Source organism: Hipposideros armiger, unplaced genomic scaffold (genome assembly GCF_001890085.2).
Source record: "Hipposideros armiger isolate ML-2016 unplaced genomic scaffold, ASM189008v1 scaffold_68, whole genome shotgun sequence".
NCBI classification, from domain to species: Eukaryota; Metazoa; Chordata; class Mammalia; order Chiroptera; family Hipposideridae; genus Hipposideros; species Hipposideros armiger.
In genome coordinates, this window is record NW_017731418.1 from 2,925,029 (window position 1) to 2,947,399 (window position 22,371).

The 22,371-nt window shown below is 44.4% G+C and overlaps 1 protein-coding gene across 3 annotated transcripts in view; it reads right to left on the reverse strand.

Moving 5' to 3' along the window:
- The window catches only part of SEL1L3 (SEL1L family member 3), a 98,019-nt gene that overhangs the window by 24,923 nt on the left and 50,725 nt on the right, over positions 1–22,371 (reverse strand). For all 3 annotated transcript variants that reach the window (XM_019642421.1, XM_019642420.1, XM_019642419.1), the window contains exons 10-16: positions 21,525–21,736; positions 20,178–20,357; positions 13,886–14,005; positions 11,952–12,092; positions 8,269–8,331; positions 4,937–5,113; positions 2,416–2,543 (exon numbers count right to left, since the gene is read on the reverse strand). In XM_019642421.1, the coding sequence (XP_019497966.1) occupies positions 2,416–2,543; positions 4,937–5,113; positions 8,269–8,331; positions 11,952–12,092; positions 13,886–14,005; positions 20,178–20,357; positions 21,525–21,736 (1,021 nt within the window). The remainder of the gene's footprint in view (positions 1–2,415; positions 2,544–4,936; positions 5,114–8,268; positions 8,332–11,951; positions 12,093–13,885; positions 14,006–20,177; positions 20,358–21,524; positions 21,737–22,371) is intronic.

Here is a 22,371-nt window from a genome sequence, read left to right on the forward strand (position 1 = left end):
CCAGTGAAGCAACATCCTCCACAACTAGACTGAAGAACAAAAGGACAGCAACTTGTCTGTTCTCCTTCCCCCAATTCCCCAGTGCTATTCCCATCCCCCAATACCCCAATAAAAATCCTTAAAAAAAAAAAGAAGATTAAACTCATGGACTACCTGGTAGATCCAGACATACTGAGAAGAGGTTTAGATGACTGTAGAATTTGGAAGTCACATACATAGAAAATGATAAGTACATAGAAAGCTAAGCAACTAAAGAACAATAAAATGTAATTATTATGCCATAGAAAACAAAAAGCTGTGCAAGAAAGAAAAAGCTGTCATAGTACATAACATGGGTGAGCTGTGAATAGCATTTACATGGTCATAATAATGGAAGCTCTGATACTAATCTAACCAAAATAATGACATGCTTATTGGACAGGTAGGAGAGGGCAGGAAATGGGAATGTGTGGGGTAGGAGGAGGTGGCAGGGTAAGAGAGGACTGCATCTTAATCGTCCCCAGTATGACATCATTAGACAATGCCTATAATAAAAACATCAAGAAATAGCGGTATAGCCTCTTCCCATAAGTGGCCTGAGGTGACCTGTGACCATGGTTCACTATTCGCTTGACCCAGAGAACCCCACACAATCATGTAAATTGAGAGGTTCAAATCTTCGTGTTTATTTTAAGAACACTTGTGACACTCACTGCCCAGGCCATCAAGGGTAGGCATATCTGAACAGCCACCAAGTGTCTGAAGGATGTCACATTATGGAAGCAGTGTGTGCCATTCCATTGTTACATGGTAGAGTTGGGAGGTGTGCCCAGGCCAAACAGTGGGGCTGAATGCAGGGTCGGCAGCCCAAAAACAGTGCAGAATTTTTACTGCACATGCTTAAAAATGCAGAGAGGAATGCTGAACTTAAGGGTTTAGATTCAGATTCTCTGGTCACTGAGCACAGCCAGGTGAACAAAGCTCCCAAGATGCAGTGCAGAACTTATAGAGCTCAGGGGTGGATTAACCCTGTAATGAGCTCTCCCTGCCACATTGAAAGGATCCTTACTGAGAAAGAACAGATTATTCCTAAACCAGAAGAAGGGTTTGCACAGAAGAAAAAGATCTCTCAGAAGAAACTGAAGAAACAGGGGCAGGCTGAGTGGCTCAGTTGGCTAAGAGTTAGCATAAGAGCACAAGCTCTGTGCAACAGGGCTACTGGTTCGATGCCCACATGGGCCAGTGACGCTGCACCCGAGCTGAGTGGCCGCTGAGCTGCCAACAGGTGGCAGGATGGCTCAGCTGGTGAGAGCACGTGCTCCTAAACAGCAAGACTGCCTATTTGATGGTGTGCTATGCCTGCCCGCAACAAAGACTGAACTCGGCACCTTGAGCTGAGCTACTGCCCAGATGGCTCAGTGGATAGAGCATGTGCTCTTAACAACAAGGCTGCCAGGTTTGGGGGGGGGGAAAGAAACTGAAGAAACAAAAACGTATGGCCCGGGAGTAAATTCAGCTTCAAATAAATGCTAATCACATTAATAAATAGATAAATAAATAAATAAATAAATAAATAAACGTATAAGCATGTTATTTAGTGATAGAGGTAAATAAAAAAGAAATAAAAAGTTGAAAGCGATTTATTCTTGGAAGCAGAAAATGGGGCCTTGGGTGGAATAGGCAGAGATTTCCTGTTTTGTTTTGTTTTTGTAATTAAAATTTTGTTTTTATTTTTATCTTGTCAATTTATTTGGCTGTTTAAACTATGTAAACTACATCAGTTTTTAAACTTATAAAAATAAAAATGAAATTTAAAAAATGAAAAAAAAACCCCACCAAACTCCATTTTTTTTTCAGGCATGGTAAATATAATCGAGTTAGTCCCCTCTATCTGCAGTTTTGCTTTCTAAGGTTTCAGTTACCTAAAGGTCAACTGCAGTCTAAAAATATTAAATGGAAAATGCCAGAAATAACAATTTATAAGTTTTAAATTGTGTTCCATTCTGAGTAGCGTGATGAAATCTTGAGCCATCCCGCTCCGTCCTGCCCGGGATGTGAATCACCTCTTTGTCCAGCGTCTCCTCGCTGTATACTCTCCCCGCCCATCAGTCACATAGTAGCCGTCTCAGTTGTCAGATCAACTGTTACATATCACAGTGCTTGTGTTTAAGTAATTCTTACTTTACTTAATAATGGCCTCCAAACACAAGAGTAGTGATGCTGGCAATTCGGATATGCCAAAGAGAAGCCATAATGTGCTTCCTTTAAGTGAAAAGGTATATATACGTATATATAAGAAAAAACATAGTATAGGCTTCGGTACTATCCGAAGTTTCAGGCATCCACCGGGGGCCCTGGAACGTATGCCCCAAGCATAAGGGGGGTGACTACTGTAGATGGCTTTCCCTTCATATACAACATCTGACAGGTTCTTACACAACGGCCTTCTCTGGGTCTCTAGGGAACGTCTCCAGGTTGCCTGTTATATAGTAGAGAGAACACCACAAGGTTCCTTCGATGTGTCCGCCTTGTGCAGCCTTATGGAAATATTCACCAGCTAAAGTCTGGAAAGAGAGATGAACAAAGGTCATTCTCCTTAGGGAGGAGTCCTCCTCGCTGGGCTGGTTTCACCACAGCCAAGGTGGTGAGTTACTTCATGCCTGATATTATCACAGACTTATACCTTCTGATATCTTTGAGAAAACCAAGTCAAGTGCCAGGAAGACAGCCAATCACAGAAGCCGGCCTCTGGATGTGATAACCTCAACCACAGCTATTCTGTTGATTAGGCTTACCCAGTAAATAACACAACATGTAACTACGAATATCATTGTCATCTCATTTGATCCTCGTGTGACCCCTGCCAGCAAGATGGAAGACCGATCAGAAGTCACGCCAAGTGAAAATTCAGGACATTGGCTTCCCTAACCTTGCTTAAGACCTTTTTTCAAACTCATGCACAAAACACTGTATTTGCAGTAGGAAGGTGAGAATTAGAAAATAACAATAAACAAAAAATCCACACTTTCAATGTGTGGGAGGGTTTTAGCAATGCATAAAAATATACAACCTCACATGTAGTTGGAGAGAGGTAGAGGGGGAAAAAAGAAAACACTTAGATGGCTATATGCTCCACTTATGACTGTTATTTTTCCAAGGTAGTTAACTGACGTTTTTAAGCATGGGCTTTGGAGTCAGACAGGCTTGGGTTCAAATCCCAACTCTTCCTTACTCGCTGTGTAAACCTTGGGCATGTTAGCTATTCTCTCCAACTGAGAGATTCACTCAATTTTTTCAAATGAAAAATGTGGTGTCTGATAGTACCAAGCATGAAAGGTTGTTGCGGGGATTAAATGAGAAAACATATTCTCGAGGCTTGGCATGGTGTTTCACAAAAAAATAATCTTCTGAGTCCCCACCCCCAGGTCTACTGCTGCCACAGTCTAGCCCGTCTCATTAAATGCCCCCTCCGTTCTTCCCATCTCAATAAATGCCAGATGCTCCGGAGTTATCCTGACTTTTCTCCCCACTCACATCTCACATCCAATCATCAGCAAACCCTATCACCTTGACCTTCAAAATATATCCAGAATCCAGTCACATCTCAGCCCCTCTTCCGATATTGCCCATTCTTTCTCACTTGGATTCAATGCATTAACCCCCCTGCTCCTGCTCTTACCTCCTTCAAGCCCAGTCTCTGCTACTATCCAGGAGGAGCCTTTTAAAACACAGCATAACCTGTCCTGTTCAAAGCTGTCCTGTGGTTTCCCATCTTGCTCAGAGCAGCTGAGTTATCTGGGCACCTGCCCCCCTGACCTTATCGCCTCCTTCCCCTATCTCCTCTGCTTTCTGCTCCTGGCACTCCAGCCTCCCTGCTATTCCTCAAACTTCTCCTCAGGGTTTTTACCCTGGCTGTCCCATCTTTCTGGAATGTTCTCCCAGCTAGCTGCAAAACGCCTTTAGGAGTCTGTCTAATGTCAATTAGAGAGACCTTCTCCGATCTCCCTTAGAGAATAGCATCCCCCAATCGCCACTCTCCTACCCTCTTTCTCCTGCTTTATTTCTCCCCATAACACCCTCATATTATATATTTAACAGCTTACTGTCTTTCTCCCCCATTGGAATGTAAGCTCCCTAAGAGCAGAGACTGTCTGCAGCTGTATCCTCAGTGCCTGGAACAGTGCCTGGAACAGTGCCTGGCCCAGGGCAGGTGTTCAATGAATTTTGTTAAATGTAATGGTGCCCAGATTATCATCATCATCATCAATATTGTTATTAATGACGAGGAGCTTCCATTTCACATGAGCACCCAGGTTGTCGCTCCACTAAGTGTATGACTCTGAGTGAGTAATAAGAACCTTTAAGAGCCTCAGCTGCTTATTCTGTCAAGTGGACGTAATACTAGTAACTATTCCAGAGGGTAGTCAGGATGCATGGGACTGCACATGGAAGGCATTTGTAAGTATCGGGCACAGGAGGTCCTCAACAAACACGAAAGACTCGCTGTTGTTTTCATTATTATTAAATCTGTTCTCACGTCAGGCCACCCTATGTGAACCCAGCTCTCTTTGTTTCCAGTAAGATCAACCTCTGCACTGTGTCTTGGTCTCTCGCTCATTCTCACCTTGTATCATCTCCCCCTCCATCCCTAGTTCAAGCGTCCCTCCTCCATGAAGCCTTCCTGACTGCTTTGGCCTTCAAAATTTCCCCTTTCCAGAACTGTTTGGGTCAGATCAGTTAACACCCATCTGGCACTTGGTTAAATGTCATCCTTTGCTTTTCACTGTCTTATCTTCCTAACTGGGCTCTTGAGTTCCTTGGGGATGGGGTCTGTGTCTTGGGTGGTGCCCGTACCACCCACGGGGCCTTGTCTGGATTGAGTACACAGTACGCCTGCACAAAGGTTTCAGGATTGAGTGACCGACCAGCTGCCCAGTTGGTCTCAAGTCTTACTCACTTGATTCCTTCCAGGAACCCCTGGGAAAATGCCATCCAAATACAGAACTCCAAGATTGTATGATGCATCTGGGTTCCCCATTTCTTCTGCTTTTAACCAGTACTTTGCCGCTTTGACATAATTTTTCTTGAATTTGTGATAATACCATCCAAGACCATTGACTGCCTGATGCAATCCCTGGGTTTTAGAACAACAAGAAAGAAATTACTTAAAAAGGAAAAAAAAAAAAAAGATGAAACCTAAAGAGAATCAATTGGTATGAAAGCATTCTGCCTGAGTCAGAGCAAAATGTTTCCTGTGTATTTTCTTGGGGCAGATGGCATTAAAGAAAAGCTAAGTGCTAGAAAACTTGAGCCGGCCTCAAGGTCCTCCCAGGTGGCTTTCAGGCGCCTGCTGCTGGATTCCTGCCTTTCAGCTCAGCAGTGATGCTGGCCCCCCCGAGTCATCACTCAGCTCCTCTGGGCTCTTACGTGACGCCCTTGTCTACAAAAGGCCTCTTATTGTCCTGCAGTCTCAACAGTGCCCTTGAAATCCATGAGCGCTCATCTGCAACAGGAGGTCTGAAACCTGCCCTGGCGGGGATGGTTTCTAGGTGACCTATCTGTCCATCTGTTGATTACTCTGCCCTGAACACCAACAAACGCTCTGAAGGAAGCAGCTGCAACATCCTACTTGCAAAGCACAGGTGCTTTGTGACTGCTTAGCGTCACAGTCTGGGGCTGAGGCAGAAGGGGAGGGTGCTGGAGCAGGGACGAGGGTTTCAGATCTGGGTCTGAACCAGGACTGTGTCTGGGCTGGTAGCCGGGAAGGGGTGGTTCCTGTGAATCTCGTCTGGAGCCTCCTTGTTCTTGCTGATTCATGCTCTCAGGTAGCTCCTCTGCTCCCACCTCCAGGTGCTCCCACCTGCTTCCATTGCCAGCTTCCAGCCTGGTTGTTGAAGGCTCAGGTGCCCTGCAGGGCCTGTGTGTGCCAACCTGGGCATCCAGAGCTCTCATCCCTTCCTTCCTGCTAGACCCACAAGACCATGAACAAGCAAGGGAAAGAGGACTCGGGGGCAAACAGTGCCCTTGCATCTGTGAAACTTGTTAAGTTAGAGTCCAAGTGTAGAACCAAATCTCTGTCACCTCCCCTTTCACAGGTGAGGGCCAGGTGGCCCTTCACCACTGATGCTAAGATCTGCACGGCTCCTTAAGGGTATACCTCCTAGTCTTTATGTTGGAACCCAGGTGTCAGGAAGACCAGGAGAAAGAAACCAACAAAGCCCATTAGAATGGAAGCCCATGAGGGCAGGTGTCTTTGTTTTATATCCCAAGCACCTATAGTTCTCAGCATAGATAAGTGCTCAATAAATATCTGATGAATGAATGAAAGCCAACCTTTGAATGCTGATGCTTAACGTGGAACCCAAATCCTACACCCTGAGGGTCCAGAGTAGGGTTCAGATTTTCAGGCCTCCAAGACAGCTGACACGTGGGAAAGAGTCAGCACCGTGGATGCAATCATAGAAGCATCCTTCTTGAGCCCTGCACAGTACCAAGTGCGAGACAGGCTCCGGATAGGTCTTGCACAACGAGTGAATTTCAATGACGTAATAAACCAGGCCATACTATTGGGTTGTCGGAAAAGTCACGACGTATTTTTTTCTGTTTTTCGTTGCAGAAATGCGTCATGACTTTTCCGACAACCCAATATAAAGGGGCGAGAGTTAGCTCTGGAACAAGCCTGCAGAATGGATACATCCAAGTGGCTTCTGCAGTGCTTATGTCCAGAGGCCACAGGTTGATTCAAATGTACCTGTCACCACTCAAAATGTCTGCAGAACTCCTTTAGGAATTGCATTTGGACCCAGTTCAGGAACCTCACAAGAAATCTTCTTTTATATCTTAACACTCATCTCTTGTTTTGGACATTTACAGCTCAGTCACCAGATTTGCCTCCAAGTGGCTTTTGGCCAATTCCAACAATCAAACTATGTGCAACCATCACCACAGTGCCTGACTAAGAGTAGGGGCTTAATAACTCCCTACCGAGTGAATGAGTGGGAAATCACATAACACTTTGAAGGATGTGACTACTCCAGGCCATAAAATTGCATTTCCTCCAATACTCATCTAAGCTGTGCTAAAAATACATGCAAAAATAAAGCACATTAGACACCAATTCACCACCAGAATGGCTAAAGAGATGCAAATTTCACACCTGCCAGGAAACCCCACCACAGGCCGGCCAGATTTCAGGGTACTCTGGAACCAACGACCAGACATTAAGCTGCTTTTCTCTTTCTGCCCTATAAAATGTGTTGGGGTCACAAGTTGTTGTGCACTTCAGTGGGTTTCCTTTTTCCGGGTCATATGACCCCTGGACGCCACATAGGTGGGGGAAATCCTCTTGGCTCTCTCACTCCATACTCCAACTTCCACTTCCACAGAGAAAAAGACACTCTGAGCTCCCTACAAAAAAGGGAAGGAAGGCGAGCAGCCTGGCCACGTGAGGAGTCTTTGTGAAAGGGCAAAGTTAGCAGCCTTGGGGATGGGGGAACATTCAAGAGCCAGAAGGGCTACAAAGGGACAGTTAACGTTGTAAAATTACAATGGTTTCTAAAAATGTATTTATTTGCAAACTTGTATGCATGTGTGGAAGTGTGCATGTGCATACATTGGGTGTGCTTGCACGCAGGGATATGTGTGCATGTGTGTGCATGCGTGCATGTGTGTGTGTGTGTGTGTCTCCTCTCACAAGTGACATTATAACTTCCATTCTGTTGTGCTATATTGAAACTAGCTGGCTTGACAATGACATTGAAGAGTAAATAGTGACAAAAGCAAAATAATTCCTAAACCTAGCGATAAACTTGACAAACAGCCACATTATCCTAGTGAGGAAAAGTAAATAGGCATTGGATATGACAGGGTTAACCTTCAAAGGAATTAGGCTTTTGATTTTCCTAATTCAATGGCATTTATATCCATTCACTTTCAAGGAGCCCCTGCTGCTTGTTATCAGGGCAGCCTGATTATAATTTTAGCCTTCAAACAAAATTGGCCTGAATTCTATTGACTGAAGGTGAATTCAGCTTTTGAATTTTGCCATCCCATTGTGGCAGGTTTCTGTATGCGTGGAGCTCAAAAATGACTATTGCTGCAAAGCTAGCGACCCTCCCCCCACAACCCCAACACACACACTCCATTTCTACCTTTAGGCTTTGTAGGGAGACACAGGCTATTCACTCTTTAGACTTGTGAGACAGCGTGTGTGTGTGTGTGTGTGTGTGTGTGTGTGTGTGTGTGTGTGTGTGGTGCAAATGTTTCCCTCTGGAAGTGCCAAAGTGTTACCTTAGAAGCTGCTTTCTTCATCAGCTCTAAGGCGAGCCGTCTGTTCTTTTTTACGCCTTGACCCTAAACAATGATAAACAGCAAGGATTACAAAGAAAATAAACCCAGTGTGCACACAAACACATCACACACAGATACATCAGTGTTCGTTATAAAATGAAAATAAAACCCAAGCCTTCTTAATTAAAAACCTAATCTTAAAGATTTCTGTAAGCAGTGATGTTAGATAGCATTATCATCATTGTGATTTTGCTTATATTTGTGGAGCAGAGGCAATAAACTTCAGCCTCCCAGCTTAGCATCCATACGAAAGTCCCCATTTATCACGATGTGTCTCACTTTCCCTTCCTGGACCCACAGGTGCTCTTGGGAGAAGCCATGAATAAGGTTGAATGAGTTTGGTCACCCTGGGTGCATTTCTCTGGGGATTATCTAATTTGCAAGCCACATAAAGCACTGTATCTGTGTCAGACAGTTAAGAGTTATTAGGCTGTCATTGGCAGTCTTCCTGGGTCCTCACCCGCGTCCGGGGATGAAACACTGCAGCTTCAGAACCAGCTTGAGAACCCTTTGAATACTTGTGTCAGGTGCCGACAAACTGGCAAGGTTCTTCCAGCAAACTCAAGGTTTTCTTGCAGAGGTGGTTTGTGCACCATGGAGAAAGATGGCTTTGGGGTTTTTGTTACAGGAGAGACACTCCGTGGGGCCATGATAAGAGGGCTGCAGGACCATGTGGGGAAATGGTGGGTCTGAGGGTGGGGTGGGAGGGTCTCTCAACATAGGTCTGACAATGACGGGTCAGAGGAGCCAGATGAAAACCGCTGCTGCCTCTGGACACACACACCCCACGCGCCCCACAGAGTCCTCCTAGTCTCAGACACAGTGATTGACAAGGCCACGTGTAATCTGATGTAATATAATGTGAGAAGGCTCTGCAATGAATCTAGCTTTTAAACTCTAGCTCAATACTTAGTTCTAGAATAAATGAAGACAGCACTAGTAAATATTCCTGTGTTAATTAACTAGGCCAAGCAGTAGGTCCTATCATATTTAATCCTCCCAACAAACCTGGCCGAGGTGCTGCTATCATTCCCATCTGAGTAACTTGCCCAGAGTCACACTGTGAGTGAGAAGTAGAGGAAGGATCTGAACCCAGGCAGGCAAGCTCCAGAGCCCACCACGCTGTATTTTCCCCGGTACATTTCAGTTCTACACTGAGAAAGTATAACAATTCATAACCTTCTTGCACAATACAGAAAACATGCAGGATGTGTTCGTTTCTATATTTTTCAGGACCCAAGATAAAACTCTGAATCCTGCTAAAGGTTAAATTACAGACACCAAGTTTCTGTTAGATTTTAACTTATCTATTTAGTAAAAGCAATGAGCTGAAGCAAAGAAGATGAAAATATTTTCCAGAAGTGCACCAATACTTCATTTAATTAGAGAAGGAGAGGAGAGAGCAAAGGACATGAGGCTACTTGCACTCCTGGGGTGGGGCAATGGGACAAACTTTTCAGACTTCTGGAAAAGCACCAGAATCATAGTGCTAGAACCTGGTTGAACCCAAAGTTTATCTTCTCCAACTTCTTTGTTGTAAAGGAATAAAACTGGGGCTCAGAGAGGTTGACTTATCCAAAACCTCACGGTTAGATCTGCCACTAGAACTCAGATACTCTGACTTTCAGGCCAGAAATTTTCCAGTATACTTGCTATTAATCAGAAGTGGGATCATTTCTTGCACAAAGACTATGCATTACGCACACATCTGAGTGGTACTGGAAGTTGACAGAAATGTAAAGTCCTGGTGCCTAGTAAGGGCTCAGTAACATCCACTGAACGAATCCATGGAGGACAGTTGCTGCAGAAAAAGCCGAAGCTCCACCCTGATGTGGATGCAAAATGGTGTGGACCTGACTGTCTTGGCCAAGCCACAGCCACCACCGTGGTGCCATCTTTGCGTACAATAAGCCGAATGCCCACACAATATATTAAGCCAAGTGCACACTACTGTCCTTCACATTTGGAAAGCCCATTTTCTGCACGGGGTTCTTGCACGTGGAATACACTTAAAGAGAAAAAACAGTGTTTCTTGAGATGAGGGCATCCTCCATCCCACTCAAGGATAACTTAGTTAGAATGCAGGAAAACCCCAAAAGCTTTAAGGTTTGAGGAATCAGATGCTGGGGAAACATTTTGTTACCTCCAGGAAAACTTATTTATATATTTGCCTCTCCCTGTAGACTGCGAGCTTCTGGCGGGCGGAAGTAATGTTTGAATCATGCTTTTATCTTCTCTGCACTTTGGGCAGTGGCCAGGCCCACCTCTGGCAGACAGGTGCCTCTCCTCTGTGCCTGTCTCTGTCCTGTCATCCCCATCCCTGTATGAGCCCCCTGACGTCAGGAACATGGCTCATGCAGCCATATGTCCCTTCATCTCACACTGAATCTGGCATTTAATCAGTCCCGAATGGGTGTTTATTGAATAAATACAAGAATGCATTGGCATATGGCTAAGAGTCAAACCATTTCTATGTTGATTTGACAACTGGAAAGAGAAAGTCCAGGCTATCAATTTGGAGTCCAAAATAAACCAATAGGTCTTAAGGCTTTGGAAGGTTAGAAACGTAGCAAAAGTCCTGATTGTTATTCAGTGAGTGGCCACAGCTGAGGTTCTGGAGATGGGCCTGGCCACATAAATCTATGTCTTTGTTTGAAGACACTTGCTACTTGGAGGCAGTTGCTTTCTTTGGGCATGGACATAGGGTCTAAGAGTTTCCTTACCAGAGCCAACAGCTTTTTACTTTTCCAAGATTGGTGAAATGATGTCTCTGTTTGGGGGTGAAGAGCAGAGACTATGAAGCCAGACTACCTGGATGGATCCCAGTATCAGGTTTGAAACATACCCGTGGTGTGACCTTGGGCAAGCTACGAAGGCTTTCTGTGCCTCTGTTACCACATACATAAACAGCAATAATAATACACCACAGTGCCTACCTCGAAAGGTTGTTGTGAGGATGAAGTGCATTAATGCATGTAAATCAGGTAATATGCACTCAATCAATCACCGTGAACGATCATTATTTTGTATAAGGTGCACAGTATTTTACAGTTGAAAAGCCCATTCATTATGCTATTTCATTCCATGTGGTCATCATCATCGTCCCATGAGCTCAGAGAGCTGCAAGGACACGGAAGAAAAGGACTTATAGTCCATTCTCTGTCTCTTGGGCTAATGCTCTCCCCACTGGTCTCCCAAATTCTCCTGTTGGCTTACAACCAAGATCTCTGATCAATGGGACAGCTGCGATCTAGCCCAAACACACACTTTGTTTAAGCCGTAACTCAATGACAACTCCGCCTGTGGCAAACACACAGCACCTTTGGGGGTTGGCAGCCATGTACCAATCCATAAAATCCAGGTGCCTCCTTCAGAATGCCACAGCTCTTGTGAAAGCAAAGAGAATCCAGGTGCCAAACATAAGACTAATGATTAAAAACAAGACCAGGGAACTGTTTCTGACTCTGCCTTTTCAGCAAACATCCCTTTTCATCAAGAGCGACAGAAGCGTCCACTAAGTTTCTTCAGTAATAGATTCCCTGTTACCCTGCACGCCTACAGAAAACTGCTCTGGAAGTCTGATAAGAACTGCACAACTTCAGTACAAATGGGGTGATTCTTACCTTGAATAACACAATGGCATAGTCGTATATTAACGCAGGGTCCTCGGTCTCCAGGGCACCCTTGGCGTACCACTCAATTGCCGCTTCAGGGTTCTTGGCCACACCTTGCTGCCCCCAGAACAACATCTGGGCCAATCGTTGCTTCAAGACAATAGCAATTCAGAATAGTGCTTTCCTGTGTAATGCTTAACTTAAAGTTTCACAAGGTTCGGGAGGACCAACCTAGCTTGGGATGTTTTCATAGTGAGAACCAAGAATGAGGTAAATACATGTTATCTTCCAACTGGGGAGCCAGAGCCCTGAAGGTGGACTTGTGTAAATACAAGTCCTTAACACAAGTTGGGAACGGTGTGTCTCTGTGTGCATGCATACATGTGTGCGTGCAGGCAAACGAATCAACTGCACCTCGGGCCAAAGCCTTCTCGCCTCCAACGCCCCCTCCTTTGGGAGGTACTGCCCATTCTCTTGGCCCAGTGAATGGTGTGGAGACCTGTGCACATCTGTATTAGGGCATCTCTATAACACTTATGTCCTCTTATCCCAGCACTTGTCCACATGGCTGACTCCACAATTAGATTCGAGGCTGGGAGGTATGTGGGGGTAGAAACCTCAAAATGTCATTTGTCTGACCTCATCCCTTCAGCTCCTACCCACCAGAGCTCAACTGAAGCTCACAGAAGCTGCTCAACAAAGATTTGCTGAATGAAGGAAGGAAGACGTGTCCATTGCTAGGAAAGTTCATGCAAGCTCTGCTGGACTCAGGAATGGCTCTGGCTGTGGCTTTTCTAGAACAATGCACTGGAATTCCTTCCTGCACTGAAAAGATTGCAGACTAGGTCAGAGGCCCAAGAATGGAGCCAGAGGCACTATCTATTATCATCCTGTTCCCATGTGGGCCCCTAACTGTCTTTCCTTCTTTCTGTTTCTTCTCTCATCTCCTTCACTTCCATCCATCTGCCCCCCCACCACCAAATACTTATAACTTCCAGCAAAGTGTCTCCTAAAATGCTAGAAAGACCTCTACAGAGGGTGGGAGACTGGTTACCAGAGTGTCTGAAATGTGTGCCTGACAGTGTGTTGATTCTTTCTTGTTTTCTTTCTCTTTTCATTTCTGGTCTTCTTCTGCCTGCTTAGCAGACCCAGAGGCTCTTCCCGACACCGTGTGCTCACCAGGAGCAAGAAGCCAAAACGAAATCCTTTGGGAAGGAGGCCTCCCCCATCCCTCCCAGGGCAATCAGCTTTGGCGGGCTCCCATCAGGAGCTTTTCTTCATAGTGAAATCATGGCGAGAAGGCAGATAGGGGCCTTTCTCCCTGCCTGCTGCCCTTTCTAGGACCTCTTAAAAGTCCATCTAAAAGATAAGACATGTTCAAGAGACAGGGTCAATCCTTTTAGGCTATCATGCCGCACATGATTTTCTATTATTCTCCTCGCTGAATTCATGGCCTCCTTCTCAATGCCCATCTAATCTCTCCTGCACCCCAGGATGCTTCTTTTAGTTTCTATCTGATGCACTAAAATGTCTAATGGTAGTCTTTAATATTGATTATAAATATTGTGGCTCTCTCTTTTTCTGTGTGCGGGATGGGACTACATTACCAGCCCACTTGAAGTCACGAGTGACCAAGTGACTTGCTTTGGCCAATGAAATGTGAGAAGTGGCTTGTACCGCTTCTGAGCAGAAGCTTAAGAACCAGCCTGCTGCAACAGTTTTGGAAGCATGTGTTGCAAAAAAAAAAAAAAAATGCTCTGCTAGCTGGGTTTCCTAGAGGACTATGAGAGCACAGCCCATGCCAACTCTCATTGGACAGGCAGTGTGAGCAAGAAATGAACCAGCATTGTTTTAAGCTACTTAAGTTTGGGATATTTTGTTACCATGGCATAACCTGGTCTATTAGCACCGAGGATTTCCAAGACAGTGGACCACATTTTTACCTGAGCTGCCGCATTGCCTCGGGTAGCTTCATGCTTCAACCACATAAAGACGTCTCCATCTTCTTTGGTTTGTACCTTGAGTATTTCATCATCTTTTAGTCTAATTGCTTCAACATATGCCTATAAAGGAAGGAAGGAAGGAAGGGAAGGAAGGAGGGAGAGAGGGAAGAAGGAAAGGGAGAAACGAAAAATCCAAATGATATGGGCATGCAAAAGACATGACATTATTCTAAACTAGAAAATTGCTCAAGAAAAAACTGTAAGAATAATTGAAAAATGAGGTGTGTCCACAATGTCATCAGATCAAATTCTTTTTAAATGAGTGTATCACATCTAATGTATCTAAATGAGTATTTTTGTTCCTATCAAAGCATTTTCCTTGGGAGCACAAAATTTATTTCACTTCCAATTCTATTGCTCAAGCTTGTTGAGAAGTTCATTTTTGTGCCTCTGATTTCAGAGCCAGATTACACATAGCATCAGAAAAGGTAAATCAATATTTTCTAAGTATAACCTTTTTTTTTTTTTTTATTCCCAAAGTGTTATTATCCTGCATGACTAACCCTTTTTATTTAGCAGGCTCAGCTTCAAATATCTTTCGGCTATTTCCAAAAATTAAATCTACCTTGAAAAGAAGAGGGCATGTTAATTCTGATGATGAGAGCAGGAATGTGCTAGAGGCTCTAAAGACGAACCTAAAGGGAAAGTTGACAAACTATTTTGGATTTGTGCACAACCTCCCAGGTATCTGACTCCTCTGAAGAAAATAGGACTTATTTTGATGTATAAATTTTGGCTGTTTATCAAAAAACTGGTCCTGTTGTTTCACGATCCCCCGTATACATAATGAATTCTATCTAACAATGCCGTGAGGGGGACGGGGAACGGCTTCCCATGCCAGGGCAGCCACAGGCAGATGGTGACAAAATTGGATCTGGATGAGTTTGGGGAAGAAACCTCAGACAATAAGGAGCTGATTTCCCTTCTGACCCTTTCTGTTTGTTAGTTAAGAAAAGTACAAAACCTTGGGTTGCGAGTAACTTAGTTTGCAAGTGTTCCGCAAGACGAGCAAACATGTCTAATACATTTTAACTTGGTAAACGAGCGATGTCTTGCAATCCAAGTAGTTTTGTTTCTGGAACAAATTATGTTTGCAAACCAAGGCATTATTGTACTTAGATTCACCAACTCTAGGCTGCAACCCCATTCCTGAGAAGGCCTCTTAGCTGCCTCCTCCACTGTGGCTGCAAAAAGCCAGAGGTCCCTTTCATGGGCACTAGGGCACAGTGCCAGGACTCAGAACCCAGCAGGTATCAATTCTGGCCGGATGTCTAACCTTGGCAGGCCACCAAGTGAAGAGCAACAATAAAAATAACCATGCCCACTACCTTTTATTGAAACCAACGCTGTGCTGGGTGTTTAACAACTGTTTTTTTGTTTTTTCATTCAGTCCTCATAACAGGGCTGTGACTCAAATAGCACTGTCCTCAACGTATAGGCAAAGAAACCAAGAACAGGAAGTGAAACCATGAATTCAAGGTCACATGGTAGAGCTGCCCCTGGAAACCAGGCTGTCTTGAGTCCAAAGACAGGGCTCTGACCAGCTCCCCCATGATGTCCCCACGATGTGAGAAGGTCCTGGAATCCTGCCTGGACACAAGGCACTTTATTTCGTTAACTCTTTGCCAAGTGAATGGCCGATGAGTGGGCGCTTCTGCTCAAACTCCAGAGGACACAATAAGCCCTGCATTGGGCTGAAGCTCGAGCTGCTCACATAACGGAATTCTCAGTTGGAGTTTTTTGTTCAACTGGAGTTTGGGGTGTTTTGATTTTGGCTGGTTTTTCTTCTTTTCTTCCTTAACTTTGTCATGGGACTTGAAAGAAAGACACAACATATGAAGACAGTTCCTACCCTGCAGAATTTCTACTCTTAGGAGTTTCCGCCTCTCTTTGGCAGTGATAATATATCATGATAACCAGCATGCACTGTGTGCCAGGCACTATTCTACCTGCTTTGCCCAGAATGACTCACTGAATCTTTGCAACCTCATAAGATAGTCACTGTTGATATCCCCATTTCGCCAATGTGGAAACTGTGACCCAGAGAGGTTAAGCAACTTACTCAAGGTCATACATTTAGTTCTTTAAACTTAAGAGTCACCCCAGGCAGCCTGGCTGTGGGACCCACAGCCCCCACCCAGCCTCACCACCCTGCAAAGGACTACACATCTGAGGAAGCAAATGGCGGTATTTCCTCGTCTCCCCTTATATGTAATGAACACTCACAGTGTCATGAAGTGGGGACTTGGCAAAGGCCATGTTTCTGGAGGACCTGGCAACCATGCATAACTATGAAGAAGGAACACTTTTGTCTTTCGTATTGCTGTCCCCAACCTAGGCACCCTGGGCATTGCCATAGAGCTTTGCACCAGGTAGGGCCGTTAACAACACAACCTTTCACGTCAGACCATAGGGAATTCTAACTCACCACTACCTACCTGTTGGCCTTGGGCCACTAACTTTATTTATCTGAGACTCCATTTCTGCATCCATAAAATGGAGCTTAGCATGGTACCTGCTATATGTAAAGCATTCAACCTATTAGCCATTAGGAGAGTTGGAAAGACCTAGGTTCAAATCCAGGCTCCATTACTCATTTGCTATGTGACTCTGGGCAAGTTCTTTAGCTTCTCTGAGTCTTAGTTGCCTCATCTATAAAATGGGAATAAAACTCATACTGTCCTCATGGGGTTGCATGAGGATTAAATGAGATTGTTTATGAAAGATCTTAGCAGAGTGTCTGGCACATGGTAAGCTCTTAGTCATGGCCATTCATCGTTGTTTAGGTCCATAGTTCATTCTAATATATGAAAGGCCGATAGCAGTTTAGAACGTTTGCCCTCCTGTTGGTATTTACAGTTTTGTACAGCCCAAAGCCTTACCTCGTGGGGATAAAGATCTACCTAAGAGAATTGTGGGTCTTAGAAAGTGGAAGGCATAGAATTTGAGGAGAGAGTGCTGGGGCCAGAAACATTTTAGAGAGCTCCTATGGTGGGATAGGCTCCACTCAGCACATGTCATATAGATGAACTTATTCATGCTGTAACAACTGTGTAAGGTGCAGACCATCACGACACCCATTTTACAGGTGAAAAACTACAGGGACAGGAGGTGAGTGGGATTATCTAAAATTTCATGCTCAGTGAACAGCAGACCTTGGACCTGACCCAGGCAAGTCTGTCCCAGGAGCCATGCCCAGGCAGGCGATTGCTTCTCCATAGTTCTGGGGTCACCATAGCAACAAGAACCATGTCAGTGCCACGTGCCCAGGGCCTTCTGTGAAAGCCAACCACCTACAAAGACATCTGATGAAGGGACAACCCTGAAAAGGGAACAGCGTTTAGTAGTTCATTCATTCAAACATTTGTGACCAGGAATGACGCTTCAGATGGGAAAGTGACCAATCCGGGAAGAAGCCATAGTGTGAGAAGCAACAGCGGGGGTGAGAGTGGGGCAGAGCTGCCAGGCACTGGCAGGGACCCAGTGTCCCAGACGGACCAGTGGCTTCTTCTATAGCTTCTGGGGTATATTATTGTTGTTGCTGTGTCATAAAGTCAAGGTCTCTAGAATGATCAGTTCATATCCTATACTGCAGGGCTTAAAACCTGTTGACCAGGTGAGAGGAGGACCGATGTCTGAAGACTCTGCAGTCCTCAGATCCCCTGGCCCCAGTGTCAGAGAAGGCTCCACACAGTCTCAGGACAATGGTGTCATCAGTTAAAGTGTTTGTGGGGAATGCAGAGGAGATGGTGGGGTTTCCTTTGCAGTAATGTTATGATCACAGACACAGATTATAAGAAACATCTCAGTTGGAGAGGAAGGTTTGCATATCATCAGTACATGGAGGTCAGCTGAAACCAGGGGTGTGGATGAGACGAGACCCCTGCCCCTCTAGCAGGAGTAGAGAGAGGAGGCTGGGGACCAAACCTTTCGGAAAAGCAAGCTCTATTAAGTGGAGAGAATGAGAGGGACTCATTTGCGATTGAGCCACAAAACAAACAAAACCCGAGCATCGCTCTCTTTAACCAGAAGCAGAGTCCCACTAAATCAAAAAGAAGTAACATGAAGCAAGATTACTAATAAAGAAGATGAAATGATGTGAACCATGAGTTACATAAAAGAGAAAATGAAACAAGAATCAAGAAAGGAACTTCCGACGGATCCTTGGTTTGTTAATTAGGGGTCTGGCTTTCCATATCTCCTCATCTGTTATGTGCTGCTGGTGAATTAATAGGGTTCTCAACAAAAGGACATTTAAGTCAACGTATGACACCTGCTTAAATTCTCAAGAAGCCATTAATTACACATTCTTAAGAAAATGAGCTATGATACAACTCTTCTAACTGTGTAATTCGTATCTGGGGTTCTTAATCATACGACTTTTCAGCTGCAAGATGGATATTTCCTATTCATCTGCTCTGGTTCTGACCAATTAAACATTTTCTTTCATAATCATAACATTTCATGTGCCAAATCTTAAAAAAAAAAAAAGGAGCTTGTTAGCAACATACTATTCCCCGTTGCTAATTTATGCTGAATTAAAATTCTTGAAAGTATAATATATACATATAGGACATCATTAACACATTCAGGCTTAGTAGAAGAATGGCAATATCATTTTATAGCTCGATTCTGTATGATTTTTTTCAGAATCATTCTGTTAAAAACCCGTAATAAATTAATTCTTGGCAAATGGAGGTCAAATTTTGCATATAGCTTATCTATGCCTGAAATCGTTATTTTCTAAAGGAATTAGAATGTCTGTATAGACAGCCTTTTGGTGTTTTATAGCTTGACTCGTGTTTAATGTTCACTGACAGCATATATCTTTGAGTCATTTATTTCATAACTGTACAGCGATCATTGTAGATTTCTTTTTTAGAAACCATCCATTCCCAGTCATCAAAGCACACGTTTTCTGCACTGTGGGTTTCTGAGTGCAAACCAGGAGCAGGGCTGGGGAGCAGTGAGTGGTCTGGTTCCCAATTAGCCACTCAGCCTGAGATTCCATGGTCCTCACCCAGCCAGGCCTGTCCCCTAGGCTCAAAAGAATAAGCGAGGAAAATCAAGAGTTTATGGCCTAGATCAAGGCCAAAGCCAAGAAAGCAGTTCATGTATTGTCTCTGACTGCACAAACCCAGGCACCCCATTCATTTATATATTGTCTCTGGCAAAGCTGAGTAGTTGCAACAGAGACTGTATAGGCAAAACCTAAAATATTTACTCTCTGGCCCTTTACAGAAAAAGAATTGTCGACTCCTGGTATAGATTATTTGTACTTCATCTCAGCTCGATCTACTCAAGTGCTATGACCATCCAAACATCTTAAATCCTTTCTGGAAAAAGAAGATATATAAAAACACATTTCAAGACGCTAACCACGTCATGGTCTACTCACACTGGATATAGATCTCCATCGTCTACAGGAAGCTTTCCTTTTATTCTTACACTATCACCTTTACTTATATCCTTTTCTTCGCTGTTATCCAAACAAACATCTGGAAACAAACCATCCATTGTCTAGCATAACACATGATGTTGTGGGTAGATGTGAGCCATTGATCTCTTTGCCCAATGACCCAAAAAGATTTGTGAGTCTGCAAATATAGGGGCTGGGGTTAGTGCCCCTTGCCGAGTCCTTAAACTGGGATAGAGTAGAGTCTTCAAACGTCACATGCTGTCAGTCCCCTGGGAGCAGTGGACTAGCAAGGCTCACGTAATTGGGACAGACGCTACTCAAAGGGCCCAGCTCTCGGACCGTAGCTAGGGATGGAGCTCGCTTCCTCGTATCATAGACCCTGCTTGCTCATTATATATTGATAGCAGCCTTTGCTTTACTGCCGCCATTCAATCTGACTTAATCTCCCTAACATCTCTGGACTCCACCACTTTACATGGTCTTAGAACAAAAACAAGATGCCCGTGTTTCGGGTACACATTTTCTTTTGCAAACTCAAAATCTGTCCAGGGCCAGATCTACCCTTTGCATACCAGTCCACCCACTCATGAAAAGCTTTCATGCATAGATGGAGGATTCTCCCTACCTTCAGCCTGAGAACACGGTCAAGAAATACACATTGGAGCCAAGTAAAAAAGCTTTTCTCTACCATTTGATTATGTTCTTCCTCTGGAGGCCAGTGAATAAACCAGCCACAGATATAGACACTTTAGGGAAATTCAAGATGTCCTGGTAAACAGGGCCATAATCACTTCCTCCGTGTCTCTTTTGTACCTGATCTCCTTGTAGCGTGTGCTGGTCAAGGGGTGTCTTGGTGGCGATGTTGCTGTAGTAGGCATAGGACAGCTCCCAGTCCAGGGGGTAGTCATCCACACCTTGGTAGTGTTTGTACCCAAGATTCATTGAAGACAGCCTCTCACTGCCCTGGCCTCCAACCAAACTATACAACATGCCCTGTTAGGAGGAAATGGACAGTGGTCACGAGATTGTAGACAAGGGTCATAAAATCCAACCATTGACAGGTCATCTGGCCCCATCCCTTTAGATGAGCCTAGTTATTCCAGAAACATGCTCACATGCCTTAAAAAACAACAACAACAAAAACTTTAGAAAAGGCACAATAGCTTTCTAATAGTTGACAGATTTCCAGATATCTGTCCTAAATGTCTCATAGCTTAAAATTCCTTGTCTTTTGCTTTTCTCAGTGAAAAGAGGGGCCTTCCCCTGACTTCTTTTCCAGCATCTCTTTGTGTATCTGACTGTTCTAAGGATCCCTGGTCTGTTTTAACTATGTCACTGATGGCCAGATCATCTGAATAGTAGGCCACGTCCCAACCTCACACTCTCACAATGTTAGTGTCGGGATGGGCCTTTTGAGATCGACTGGTCTAACGCCTTTATTTTGTAGTTGAGGAAGTAGAGGCCCAAGAGGGGAAGTCATTTGTCTATGGCCAACAAGCCACTTTGTGGCAGAGACAGGGCTAGAATCTTCTCCACGATTCCGTCTTTGTGGCGATTGCCTCAGGGACTCAGGGAAGCATGCCATCAATCACAGGCCTCTTTAAGCCAGAGACATGCACAAAGAAGTCACTTAAAAGAAACATGGAGCTACCTGGGCATGTCTAAACAGTGTGAAGCTCCAAACTCAGTGGGCGAATTTGAAAACTGAAAGTGGTCAGGGACGATGTGGTATTTATGAAAAATGTGCAAAACAAATCTGGATCCAAAACCAAAAATGAAACCATCTGGTATGGCTTCTAATTTTGATGGTAGAGGCTGGATGTGATGACACTTGGCTTAGAGGTCCAGGTGACTTCAGTTAGCTAAAGTCCCGGATAACCGTCCCACAGCCATAGTAGTTACAAGAAATGGGTAAGAGGCACCTGCTCTGAAGGGCTGGAATTCCATAGCAGATCCCAATCATGTCCCCAAGCCTAGGAGGGGAAACTGAAAGTAGGAGATTCTGTTTTTGACACAGCCTGAGGATGTTTTTCTTGAGTGTAAAGATTCTAAAGGACTCTAGGGAACGTGAATCTGTCCAGTGCCACCCGGGCCATCAGATACTACTCTGCAAATGTAATGTGGGTGACAGACATTCCTGGAACCCATGAAATACTTTACCTGCAGCTGATTCTGAGGGACATTTAATCCGGTTTCATAAAAGACTGCGAGGTAGTAGGATGCTTTATGATATCCACAGCAGCTGGAATCCATCAGCAAGGGGACGACAGAGCTCATTTGGTGAAGACCGCCAACCCTGGAGAGTCTCTCTACAGCCTTCTCAAATATCCTCCCTCCGATTCCTAACACAGATTCATTTTGGCTCGTTGGCACTGGAAAGAACACAATTCACAGCCCACGCAATTAATTACCATGGGATCGACATGGTTTTAGAAAGAAGAAGGAAAAGCCAATTAAACCACCTGAGTTATTAATATGGCTGGTTCTGCAGTGCCTTGAAATATACCACCTTCCGGGGAGGTAAATCAAACCCTTTGGGGATGCCACGGTGTCATTCTGTAAATAGCTTTTTCTTTGGCACCAAATGACAGCCTAGTATCCTGGGGAAAAGGATGTGCCTTATATAGCTGACACAGCGCCTCAAGAGAGTAATTTACTCAGTGTAATTCAGCACCAAATCAGGACCACCGAAACTTCCAGGGAGGCTTTTTTCCCCTCTAAGACGCTCTGAAGAAGAACATGTTTTATTTCAGAAATCGTTCCTAGGAGCTGATCTAAAAAGTTGAGCAGAAGAACCTTAGTTTGAGATGCTTTCTTATCTTTTGCCTCCAGTTTTTCTCATGGGCTTCATGGGTTTCTCATGGGTTTCTAAGACCTCTATGGAGGCCTTACAAAATGCCAAATACTGAGTTATGCAAAGTGTGTCATGGAATCCAAACAATTTGATGAGGTAGGTACTATTATTAGCATCCTCATTTTTTTCGGATGAGGCGATTAAAGCCTAGAG